The sequence below is a fragment of the Physella acuta genome, unplaced genomic scaffold, assembly GCF_028476545.2.
Source record: "Physella acuta isolate Inbredline_101_S28 unplaced genomic scaffold, ASM2847654v3 ptg001070l, whole genome shotgun sequence".
Classification (NCBI taxonomy): domain Eukaryota; kingdom Metazoa; phylum Mollusca; class Gastropoda; family Physidae; genus Physella; species Physella acuta.
The window spans coordinates 292376-306617 of record NW_026732587.1 but is presented as its reverse complement, the minus strand read 5'-3'; the positions used below and the strand labels follow the sequence as shown (position 1 = coordinate 306617).

The following is a 14242-nucleotide window of genomic DNA, read 5'->3' as shown; positions in this document are numbered from 1 at the left end:
ATGAGTTGGTTTTAAAATGGTACCGGAACTTAACTCAAAAATTATTTAACCAAGGATCAACGTCTAACGACCAAATGTAATAAATGATCGATACAAAGCACTGAATGGTTATATTTCAGGAAACTGCATGTTGATGCATCTAACGTGAGCACCAAAAACAACGAACGGAGATGGATGAGAATACGAAGGATTGGGACATTGCAAAACTTTTTTAGCAAAGTCTGTGTCGAAAGACACTTAATTTTCTAGGCGAATGTAGCAGGCGTCATGATACAGCCATTACAAGGACGGTCCTGTCCTGTATGTTAAACAAACAGACGGAGGTCACGTGAATGTCACGTGAACACGCTGCTGTGTTTACTCACCACAGCATTTTCAAACAGACCGGTTGCCATGACAACGGTGGTAACGCCCTCTTGCCAAAGCATGTGCCAGAAAGAGACTAGGCATTTCGTACTAGGACCTGAGGAAACAAAAAGTCATGTACTGGTTGTTGTTGTTTTTTAAACAATTTATTTTCTGCGTAGTCCGCTAATTTGAAAGGTCAAAAATCAAATCAAATACAACCGAAACAAAATGAGTCAAAACAGGATGGGCTCAGGTGTTGGTAGATTGGACTAAAACATTGTAAAAAAAATTATTTTATTTTTTGGAAAAATCGAATTTGGCTTGACATTTAAATGCCGCCATATTTTGGTTGGTATCAAATTTGGTTTTATTTTACATCAACAATTGAGGGTTCTCAGATGTGGTTTTTCCCAGATTTTATTTTTGTTCTAAACGAAGATTATACTTTAAACACAACATCATTTTTAAACGCTATTATTTTGAGCTACGAGAGATCTAGGATTCGAACACGCCTTTTAGTGACACTTTATGGAATTTGCTAAGGGTATGCTATCTCATTTAATATTCAATGGTTATACCTGGAATCAACTAATTAGAGTTATTACGTATTACTCAATGAGCTCTAAGTGAAACCGCATTCTAAATGACACGACATTTCTACATGACACGACATTTCTACATGACACGACATTTCTACATGACACGACATTTCTACATGACAAGACATTTCTACATGACACGACATTTCTACATGACACGACATTTCTACATGAACACAACATTTCTACATGACACGACATTTCTACATGACACGACATTTCTACATGAACACAACATTTCTACATGACACGACATTTCTACATGACACGACATTTCTACATGACAAGACATTTCTACATGACACGACATTTCTACATGACACGACATTTCTACATGAACACAACATTTCTACATGACACGACATTTCTACATGACACGACATTTCTACATGAACACAACATTTCTACATGACACGACATTTCTACATGAACACAACATTTCTACATGACACGACATTTCTACATGAACACAACATTTCTACATGACACGACATTTCTACATGACATGACATTTCTACATGACACGACATTTCTACATGACGCGACATTTCTACATGACGCGACATTTCTACATGACGCGACATTTCTACATGACACGACATTTCTACATGACACGACATTTCTACATGACACGACATTTCTACATGAACACAACATTTCTACATGACACGACATTTCTACATGAACACAACATTTCTACATGACACGACATTTCTACATGAACACAACATTTCTACACGACACGACATTTCTACATGACGCGACATTTCTACATGACACGACATTTCTACACGACACGACATTTCTACATGACACGACATTTCTACATGACGCGACATTTCTACATGACGCGACATTTCTACAACCCGATCAACAACTGAATGGTGTTGTTAAAGTTGAACCACACTAAACACTAAACTGTTCACATTACGGTTTTAGAAATTGCTAAAAAAAACTTTTTGGGGAAAAAAGTTTAAATGTTAACATTTTAAAATGGTATGGCGGCACAGGTAGGTCATAGACGTTTCGCTTAACGGTCGAGAGAGGTCGCTCTGTTAAACAGTCGGATTTCAACGGTATAAGGTCATAAATTGGTCAGAGCAAGGACAATCTGGTGTACAGTCTGGTGGTACTGACAAACTGACCTTGGCTGACGATGTACTCCTTCAGGCCGCTGTAACCCTGGAACAGAGAAAATAAAAGGTGTGGGTTCAAACCTGATGCTGTAAACATTCTAAAAAGTTGTGGATAAACTTTAGGAGTAAATTGAGAATATTTTTTTTATTAAGTTGTTCGAATCTGAAGCAGTGAGACAGCGCTGATTAAAAATAGGGTAAACATGCAAGACTGGTGAACACATCACGTGAGTTTAGCTCACACACAAACACACTCATACACACACACACATATGCACACACACATATACACACACAGACACACACACATACACACACACATACACACACACACAACACGTGTAACTCACGTCCACAAAACTGGCGTTGTAGTAGTCTGTGCCCACGTCATCAGGACTGTCCCACACGATGACGCGACTGTGGTCATCTGAAACAAGTCAAATTGTAATGTGGTCATCTGAAACAAGTCAAATTTTAATGCAGTATTTATTTAGTGTTTGTGATTGTACAAGAGCGGCATTTTAAGGTTTCCTAACATCTCGTGTGAACATCAACATTATAAACTTTTACATCGTGGGCTGTTTAGCCAACCCTCTCTGGTTTGTATTTTCTTTCACTGATCTATCTGACAAGTTTCATCCCCGTCTGAACCTAATCAGGGATACGACAGCAAATTGCGAACCCGAATCCTGACCCAAACTAAAACAGTGGACACATCAACGCACCACGTCACCTCACCACCTCACCTCACCACCTCACCACACGACGTCACCATACCACCTCAACACATCAACTCACGTGTACAGTGATGAGTGAGTAACCAAAACACGATTTGCCTATCAACCCGCATTACCCCCCCCCCCCCCTTCCCATGTTATCCTAATGCAGGTATTTAAGCCCAAACAATTCTACCGTGGTTTAATTATGCATATAGAGAATAGGAAAATATATCAAACAGCTTGGCCGTGAACGTAATCAAACATGGATAGGGGATGAGTGTTGTGCCAATAAATACAGGGAATAAAGCAATTGTCATACACTATAGGATAAGGCAAGATTTACAGTTGTCCTATACTATAGGATAAGGCAAGATTTACAGTTGTCCTATACTATAGGATAAGACAAGATTTACAGTTGTCCTATACTATAGTATAAGACAAGATTTACAGTTGTCCTATACTTAAGGATAAGACAAGATTTACAGTTTTCCTATACTTAAGGATAAAGCAAGATTTACAGTTGTCCTATACTTAAGGATAAGGCAAGATTTACAGTTGTCCTATACTTAAGGATAAGGCAAGATTTACAGTTGTCCTATACTTAAGGATAAGACAAGATTTACAGTTGTCCTATACTTAAGGATAAGGCAAGATTTACAGTTGTCCTATACTTAAGGATAAGGCAAGATTTACAGTTGTCCTATACTTAAGGATAAGGCAAGATTTATAATTGTCCTATACTATAGGATAAGACAAGATTTACAGTTGTCCTATACTTAAGGATAAGGCAAGATTTACAGTTGTCCTATACTTAAGGATAAGGCAAGATTTACAGTTGTCCTATACTTAAGGATAAGGCAAGATTTACAGTTGTCCTATACTATAGGATAAGGCAAGATTTACAGTTGTCCTATACTAAAGGACAAGACAAGATCAACGCTGAAGTTCTCCTGTACTATACCAGGCGCGGTACACATGCGCAGTAGAGCAACAAACAGACGAACAGAGTGATTCAGGATTGACAGCATTATGTAGCAGGTGTTTGATTAATTTCTAGAATGTAAATCCTTGTTTTTTATTCATACCTACGCGAATCCGTCTTGCAAATAAATTGTTAATAATTAAACTGTTTTATAGCCATCTTCTACCCCCCCCCCCCCACCCAACCCCTACCCCCCGCCCGAGGACGGAAGCAACGTGATGGTCCCTGCTATGAGTGTGTCCTCATCGGTGACTTTACAGAGGCTTAGCTGGCAATATGGAGCTAGTGACGCGGAAAAATCTGGCACTTCTAGGGGAACACTTGTATCTAATGAGAGAATAGTTTTGGGGACCACTTGTATCTGATGAGAGAATAGTTTTGGGGACCACTTGTATCTGATGAGAGAATAGTTTTGGGGACCACTTGTATCTGATGAGAGAATAGTTTTGGGGACCACTTGTATCTGATGAGAGAATAGTTTTGGGGACCACTTGTATCTGATGAGAGAATAGTTTTGGGGACCACTTGTATCTGATGAGAGAATAGTTTTGGGGACCACTTGTATCTGATGAGAGAATAGTTTTGGGGACCACTTGTATCTGATGAGAGAATAGTTTTGGGGACCACTTGTATCTGATGAGAGAATAGTTTTGGGGACCACTTGTATCTGATGAGAGAATAGTTTTGGGGACCACTTGTATCTGATGAGAGAATAGTTTTGGGGATCACTTGTATCTGATGAGAGAATAGTTTTGGGAGATTGGTCTGGAAAAACTGTATTAAACTACGATCAGTCGTTTTCTGCAGGTATGGTACCAGAGGCTAGTGGTCAAGTAGTAGCAGAGGCTGGTGGTCAAGTAGATTTATGTGGTCAGTCCTGCAGGTATGGTGCCAGAGTCTGGTGGTCAAGTAGTACCAGAGGCTAGTGGTCAAGTAGATTTATGTGGTCAGTCCTGCAGGTATGGTACCAGAGTCTGGTGGTCAAGTAGTACCAGAGGCTAGTGGTCAAGTAGTACCAGAGTCTGGTGGTCAAGTAGATTTATGTGGTCAGTCCTGCAGCTATAGTACCAGAGGCTAGTGGTCAAGTATACTTATGTGGTCCGTGTTCCAGATTTCTGGAATCTTCTAAACATGTGTATTTCCCAGTGGGACTTTCTGAAATGTGATATTTAAAATTAAAACTGCGCAGACTTTAACGCGAGCGATCTTCCTTATGTTTTGGGCGCTAAACTTAGAAATACGTTTTAAAACAAAACCCTTAACATTACCCAGCATTAGAACGCGAAGTGGACGAAAAAATGCACACAAGATGAATGGAATAACGTTTCATTAAATTAAAAAAAAAAAAGATAAATTATTGATTTTGTTGTAAAATATAAAAAAATAAATTTAGGGTTTCACATTGGAGATAAAAACCAAAAAAAAAAAAAACCAAAAAAAAAAAAAACCACAGCAAAGATTGATGGAGAAAGAAAGTAAAGAAAGAAAAAACAGGAAGAATTTTCGACAAGAAGAGAGGATCAAACAGCAAAATTTGAACATGAAATTGAATATGTTTTTACAATAAAAACAGCATAACACGTGCAAAGAAAAACAAAACGAAATTCGGCTCTAAATATAGAAATGGAAATACCCGGACAGATGTTTGAGGGAAGTTTTCTCCAAGGCCGCTGGGTTCTGTGCCGTTTGCTGAGGGGGATGGGGGAGGGCGATGACTACGGCTGATAGCTTTTACTAAATAATGCATGACTCTTTACATTAGGCGCCTGGTCATGTGGCTGAAAGATGGGGGGGGGGGAGGGGGGTTCCGGTCTATTCCTTCTAGTCCTTTCCCTGGTAGTTCCCCCCCCCCCCCCCCCCATCCAACGCCACCAAATGTCCAAACTGAGTTGTATTTGATTTGATAACACGTCAAACGGAGTCCATATATGGGGCCAATTCTGGAACTATGACATCCCAAATAATCCCACACATTTTGTCATACATTCGAACAGAAGCATCCTCTATTGCCCCACACATTTTGTCATACATTCAAGCAGAAGCATCCTCTATTACCCCACACATTTTGTCATACATTCGAACAGAAGCATCCTCTATTACCCCACACATTTTGTCATACATTCGAACAGAAGCATCCTCTATTACCCCACACATTTAGTCATACATTCGAACAGAAGCATCCTCTATTACCCCACACATTTTGTCATACATTCGAACAGAAGCATCCTCTATTACCCCACACATTTTGTCATACATTCGAACAGAAGCATCCTCTATTACCCCACACATTTTGTCATACATTCATACATTCGAACAGAAGCATCCTCTATTACCCCACACATTTTGTCATACATTCGAACAGAAGCATCCTCTATTACCCCACGCATTTTGTCATACATTCGAACAGAAGCATCCTCTATTACCCCACACATTTTGTCATACATTCGAATAGAAGCATCCTCTATTACCCCACACATTTTGTCACACATTCCAACAGAAGCATCCTCTATTACCCCACACATTTTGTCATACATTCGCACAGAAGCATCCTCTATTACCCCACACATTTTGTCATACATATCACTGCTTTAACCCAAACTTGCCACATTGATAGACCAGTCATAAAACTAATCAGACCATTAAAATCTTTCCTAATTAACTTGCACACAATTTCCCCTAAACACGGAACCAAATGAGCGTCAAACAATACCGCTTTCCTGATTTGAAAAAAAAACTTATGAATTCAATGTTTTGATTTGAATGTAAGTTATCAAAGTTATAAAGGGTTTTGTTTTGAAAAGTCCCCTAAGTACCTAACCCTAACTATGCCACCGCATCCACAAAATATGCAACAACAGCTGCTGTGAAAAAATGGCATCTTTGAATTTTAAAATTAAACTACACGACACTAAAAGCAAAAATTGAATCAAGTTTGAAATTTCAAACGGAATTTATAAAATTATGTAACAGCGAGGATGTTCTGATTTTAGGATGGATGTTCCAGCTTTAAAGATGTTCTCTAGCATGATGTAACAGATGTTAAGATGTTCTCTGGAATCCTAGAGGCCCAGCGTCGTCTGACACAAGACAAATGTCCACCTGACTGTCTGACGTTTAAGTAAGACAACTCGGGGTCATCTCCCCTGGTATTCGAGAGTTACCGTTCATGCGGCGTCGGAGAAGTTGTCGTTCTTGGAATATTGAGGGAGGGGGGGGGGGGGGGTAGACATCGATTAGAAGAGAGGGGGAGGGGTCGGAACAATTCACTTGTAGATCCGTAAAGTAGCAGAAAACAGCGGACGTTTTTTTTTTTAGCTGAGATCCGTAGGGAGGCTCTGGCTTATTTAACGGTGGCAAGCTTGGGGTGAGGGGGGTGGTAGGCTGAGGGGGTGGGGGTGGTAGTAAACTGAGGGGGTGGGGTGGTAGGCTGAGGAGTAAAGTAAAGTTTCCCTTTCAAACCTGACGGTCTATGGGGCAAGTGAAGTAGAGTTCACATGTTTCTGTGACCTCGGCATATGAAGCCTGCGGGGGGTGGGGCGATAAGCTGAGGGGGTGTGGACGGTGGTAAGCTGAAGAGGTGGAGATGGCGTAGAAGGGCGATGTCAAGCTTAGGGGGTGGGTATTTCACATCCGCTAATGCTCAGGGGGGTGGATGTGTGAGGGGTGTAGCTGTAATCGGGGATAGTTTTATTGTTTACAATGGCTGTGTCTGCTTTCTAGGACAGTGAATGTGTGTTGCGTGGATGTACATGTGTGTTGCGTGGATGTACATGTGTGTTGCGTGGATGTACATGTGTGTTGCGTGGATGTACAAGTGTGTTGCGTGGATGTACATGTGTGTTGCGTGGATGTACATGTGTGTTGCGTGGATGTACATGTGTGTTGCGTGGATGTACATGTGTGTTGCGTGGATGTACATGTGTGTTGCGTGGATGTACATGTGTGTTGTGTGGATGTACATGTGTGTTGCGTGGATGTACATGTGTGTTGCGTGGATGTACATGTGTGTTGCGTGGATGTACATGTGTGTTGCGTGGATGTACATGTGTGTTGCGTGGATGTACATGTGTGTTGCGTGGATGTACATGTGTGTTGCGTGGATGTACATGTGTGTTGCGTGGATGTACATGTGTGTTGCGTGGATGTACATGTGTGTTGCGTGGATGTACATGTGTGTTGCGTGGATGTACATGTATGTTGCGTGGATGTACATGTGTGTTGCGTGGGGCTGCTAAATGGATCAGTTGTGGGACGTGAAGAGGGTCGATGTGTATTACCCACACCCATTATGTTTTAAAACCTCTCCGCTCTAACAAAGTGGTCAAATGTTAGAAATAGTGCCGGATTAACTCATAAGCTAAGTAAGCTGTAGCAGAGGACCCGCCCCCGCCGCTTTCATGGTGGGCATTTTGTCGCCAATTTTTTTTTTTTAATTTTCTTTTCTTCTATTTTTAAACCGTCTTGGAGGCCGACTTGTCTTACTACTACAGTTATATACACATTTTTTGTCGGAATTCTTTTTTTTTTAAAAAAGAGCAAATAATTGGCACTGAAATAAGATACCTGGACTTATTTGGGGCACCTTTTCAAAGAAAGCCTATTGACTTAACTTGTCCATATTCGGTCCTGGATAAGGAGCAGTATGAGTAAAAATAGCGAGTTCGATTCTAGAACTAGATCGTGTAGGACGGCAATAAACCTCAAGTCTGGTTTGTTTTTGTAAACAATCATTTGTAAACCATCATTTGTAAACCATCATTTGTAAACCATCATTTGTAAACCATCATTTGTAAGCCATCATTTGTAAACCATCATTTGTTAAACATCATTTTTTAAACATCATTTGTAGACCATCAATTGTAAACCATCATTTGTAGACCATCATTTGTAGACCATCATTTGTAGACCATCATTTGTAGACCATCATTTGTAGACCATCATTTGTAAGCCATCATTTGTAGACCATCATTTGTAGACCATCATTTGTAGACCATCATTTGTAGACCATCATTTGTAGACCATCATTTGTAGACCAACATTTGTAGACTATCATTTGTAGACCATCATTTGTAGACCATCATTTGTAGACCATCATTTGTAGACCATCATTTGTAGACCATCATTTGTAGACCATCATTTGTAGACCATCATTTGTAGACCATCATTTGTAGACCATCATTTGTAGACCATCATTTGTAGACCATCATTTATAAACCATCATTTGTAGACCACCATTTATAAACCATCATTTGTAGACCATCACTTGTAAACATCATTTGTAGACCATCATTTGTAGACCATCATTTGTAGACCATCATTTGTAGACCATCATTTGTAGACCATCATTTGTAGACCATCATTTGTAGACCATCATTTGTAGACCATCATTTGTAGACCACCATTTATAAACCATCATTTGTAGACCATCACTTGTAAACATCATTTGTAGACCATCATTTGTAGACCATCATTTGTAGACCATCATTTGTAGACCATCATTTGTAGACCATCATTTGTAGACCATCATTTATAAACCATCATTTGTAGACCACCATTTATAAACCATCATTTGTAGACCATCACTTGTAAACATCATTTGTAGACCATCATTTGTAGACCATCATTTGTAGACCATCATTTGTAGACCATCATTTGTAGACCATCATTTGTAGACCATCATTTGTAGACCATCATTTGTAGACCATCATTTGTAGACCATCATTTGTAGACCATCATTTGTAGACCATCATTTGTAGACCATCATTTGTAAACCATCACTTGTAGACCATCATTTGTAAACCGTCATTTGTTAACCAACCATTCGTGTAATCAGTTAATTAAAAAGTTGATCAGATATCGAACTGTCAATGAACTTGTTCATCGGTTAGACCGAGAGAGTGATCGAGTACATCAAAACGTCTAAACACAAGTTTTTACTTTATCCTCAAACACTATCAACTCATTCAACAATTTGCTTGTACATAACTCCAAGGGTAGATGTCACAATTCCGAACCATTGCAACCCTTCACCCCTCCCACCACAAGTTAAAAATGTTACCATCTAATGTTACTAACTTATCCTTTCTTTGATCTGAATATCAAACAAATCCTTATTAGACATCTGCAGTTACAGCATCTACACCAGTCTACAACTACAGCTTGACTGATGGTACCACAACATCCAACTTAACCAGTCTACAACTACAGCCTGACGGATGGTACCACAACATCCAACTTAACCAGTCTACAACTACAGCCTGACGGATGGTACCACAACATCCAACTTAACCAGTCTACAACTACAGCCTGACGGATGGTACCACAACATCCAACTTAACCAGTCTACAACTACAACTGATGGTACCACAACATCCATCTTAACCAGTCTACAACTACACCCTGTGTGATGGTACCACAACATCCATCTTAACCAGTCTACAACTACAACTGATGGTACCACAACATCCAACTTAACCAGTCTACAACTACAGCCTGACGGATGGTACCACAGCATCCAACTTAACCAGTCTACAACTACAACTGATGGTACCACAACATCCAATTAACCAGTCTACAACTACAGCCTGACGGATGGTACCACAACATCCAACTTAACCAGTCTACAACTACAGCCTGACGGATGGTACCACAACATCCAACTTAACCAGTCTACAACTACAACTGATGGTACCACAACATCCAACTTAACCAGTCTACAACTACAGCCTGACGGATGGTACCACAACATCCAACTTAACCAGTCTACAACTACAGCTTGATGGTACCATAACATCCAACTTAACCAGGCGACAACTACAACTGATGGTACCACAGCATCCAACTTAACCAGTCTACAACTACAGCCTGTCTGATGGTACCATAACATCCAACTTAACCAGTCTACAACTACAGCTTGATGGTACCATAACATCCAACTTAACCAGTCTACAACTGCAACTGATGGTACCACAACATCCAACTTAACCAGTCTACAACTACAGCTTGATGGTACCATAACATCCAACTTAACCAGGCGACAACTACAACTGATGGTACCACAGCATCCAACTTAACCAGTCTACAACTACAGCCTGTCTGATGGTACCATAACATCCAACTTAACCAGTCTACAACTACAGCTTGATGGTACCATAACATCCAACTTAACCAGTCTACAACTGCAACTGATGGTACCACAGCATCCAACTTAACCAGTCTTCAACTACAGCCTGATGGTACCACAACATCCAACTTAACCAGTCTACAACTACAGCTTGATGGTACCATAACATCCTACTTAACCAGTCTACAACTACAACTACAGCCTGTCTGATGGTACCACAACATCCAACTTAACCAGTCTACAACTACAACTGATGGTACCACAACATCCAACTTAACCAGTCTACAACTACAACTGATGGTACCACAGCATCAACTTAACCAGTCTACAACTACAACTGATGGTACCACAACATCCAACTTAACCAGTCTACAACTACAACTGATGGTACCACAACATCCAACTTGACCAGTCTACAACTACAACTGATGGTACCACAATATCCAACTTAACCAGTCTACAACTACAACTGATGGTACCACAACATCCAACTTAACCAGTCTACAACTGCAGCCTGATGGTACCACAACATCCAACTTAACCAGTCTACAACTACAACTGATGGTACCACAACATCCAACTTAACCAGTCTACAACTACAACTGATGGTACCACAACATCCAACTTAACCAGTCTACAACTACAACTGATGGTACCACAACATCCAACTTAACCAGTCTACAACTGCAGCCTGATGGTACCACAACATCCAACTTAACCAGTCTACAACTGCAACTGATGGTACCACAGCATCCAACTTAATCAGTCTACAACTACAACTGATGGTACTACAACATCCACCTTAACCAGTCTACAACTACAACTGATGGTACCACAACATCCAACTTAACCAGTCTACAACTACAACTGATGGTACCACAACATCCAACTTAACCAGTCTACAACTACAGCTTGATGGTACCATAACATCCTACTTAACCAGTCTACAACTACAACTACAGCCTTCCTGATGGTACCACAACATCCAACTTAACCAGTCTACAACTACAGCTGATGGTACCACAACATCCAACTTAAACAGTCTACAACTACAGCCTTTCTGATGGTACCACAACATCCAACTTAACCAGTCTACAACTACAGCCTGATGGTACCACAACATCCAACTTAACCAGTCTACAACTGCAACTGATGGTACCACAGCATCCAACTTAATCAGTCTACAACTACAGCCTGTCTGATGGTACCACAACATCCAACTTAACCAGTCTACAACTACAGCCTGTCTGATGGTACCACAACATCCAACTTAACCAGTCTACAACTACAGCCTGATGGTACCACAACATCCAACTTAACCAGTCTACAACTACAACTGATGGTACCACAACATCCAACTTAACCAGTCTACAACTACAGCTGATGGTACCACAACATCCAACTTAACCAGTCTACAACTACAGCCTGACTGATGGTACCACAACATCCAACTTAACCAGTCTACAACTACAACTGATGGTACCACAACATCCAATTAACCAGTCTACAACTACAACTGATGGTACTACAACATCCACCTTAAAGTCTACAGCTACAACTGATGGTACCACTACATCCAACTTAACCAGTCTACAACTACAACTGATGGTACCACACCATCCAACTTAACCAGTCTACAACTACAGCCTGGCAGATGGTACCACAACATCCAATTCAACCAATCTACAACTAAAACTGATGGTACCACAACATCCAACTTAACAAGGCGACAACTACAGTTGATGGTACCACACCATCGAACTTAACCAGTCTACAACTACAACTGATGGTACCACAACACCCAACTTAACCAGTCTACAACTACAACTGATGGTACCACAACATCCAACTTAACCAGGCGACAACTACAGTTGATGGTACCACACCATCGAACTTAACCAGTCTACAACTACAACTGATGGTACCACAACACCCAACTTAACCAGTCTACAACTACAACTGATGGTACCACAACATCCAACTTAACCAGGCGACAACTACAACCTGACTTCAATCACAGAAGCGTATCGTCTGCTACGAGAGACTCTTGAGATTCCTCTATAATTCATGTGCTTAAAAACCCCAGCCCATCCACAGAGAAGCAGTGACGTCATTGGCCAGATAAAATCATATCGTGTTACCGGCTACAACCTCCATCTATCTGCATCCATTTTTAATCAGTTTGTTTCGTCAAATTGAAGTTCAACCAACTTTTTAAAGAGCTCAAGCGATAAATTCAATACAGTTATTTTTGGACCGTTCTATAATTGACGACCCGACTTATAAATAGGGCATCATAAAATAGATTTGATCTACGATTTGGCTTTAAACGTGTATTCTGTTGTCTAATATTAGTTTGTTTACGGGCCTATAAGGCCGGGTCAAACAGTTTAAAGCCATCAGTTTGACCACCCGTGCCTAGTTTAAAATATTAACTTCATTTGGAGTCGATTATTTTAAAGTATCGTGTTATGCTATTTTTCCGGCATGATGTATCGTATTTATATTATATTCGATACACAATATCGTATGTTTTTAAATAGGACACCAAGTGAATAGATTTCACATAACCCACCCCAAGTCGAGTGTTTGTGTTATTTTCTTTTTATTGAAATATAAATCAGAAAACGTAAATACAGTTATCGATTTATATTTTTATAAATCGATAATAGTTTATTGAAGTCGTGTGATTGTTGATGGGATACAATTACAAACGTCAACAATGAAAATACGGCGGGTCCATTGGACAAAGACATACCGCAGGAACAAATACAAGTGTAGCCGATCAATCACCGATAGCTGTCTAATGGAAGACGCATTCATTAATAACAAATAAAAACCTCATTCAAAATTCATTCAGCGGTTCTAGCTTGGAAATCGTCGTCGGTCGATACAATACTTCACCCCCCCCCCCCCCCCCCACCTTCAATGGAAACTCTTTTAAGAGGTTGCTAAAATTAGAACAATTCTTGTTTTGTTTTAAAATTGGCTCGTGTGTATACTTAGCTGCCATTTAACTGGGGGAAAAAAAATCAAAGTTGTATTTCATCGATTTGAGGATCGCATAAGTGCTAGACAAAGGTGAATCTTGATCGTGGCTGGAGATTGTTTTCTTTCTAGTGGCGCCATTTTGTAATTGATCGACCAAATTACAGTGTCGTTAAATAGTCACCTAATATCTTACTATAGTTTGCATACAGGTGGGGATATCTGTTGATTTGTGTGGTGACATTATGGAAAGATGTGGTGACATAAAGGTGAGATGTGTGGTGACATCTAAGTTACATGTGTTGACATTAAGGTGAGGTGTGTGATGACATGTAAGCTACATGTGG

At 40.2% G+C, this 14242-nt stretch overlaps 1 protein-coding gene across 4 annotated transcripts in view; it reads right to left on the bottom strand.

Moving 5' to 3' along the window:
- Positions 1 to 14242, bottom strand: part of LOC131955501 (receptor-type tyrosine-protein phosphatase mu) — a 71426-nt gene that overhangs the window by 23656 nt on the left and 33528 nt on the right. For all 4 annotated transcript variants that reach the window (XM_059319641.1, XM_059319640.1, XM_059319643.1 and 1 more), the window contains exons 4-6: positions 2434 to 2510; positions 2093 to 2129; positions 366 to 463 (exon numbers count right to left, since the gene is read on the bottom strand). In XM_059319641.1, the coding sequence (XP_059175624.1) occupies positions 366 to 463; positions 2093 to 2129; positions 2434 to 2510 (212 nt within the window). The remainder of the gene's footprint in view (positions 1 to 365; positions 464 to 2092; positions 2130 to 2433; positions 2511 to 14242) is intronic.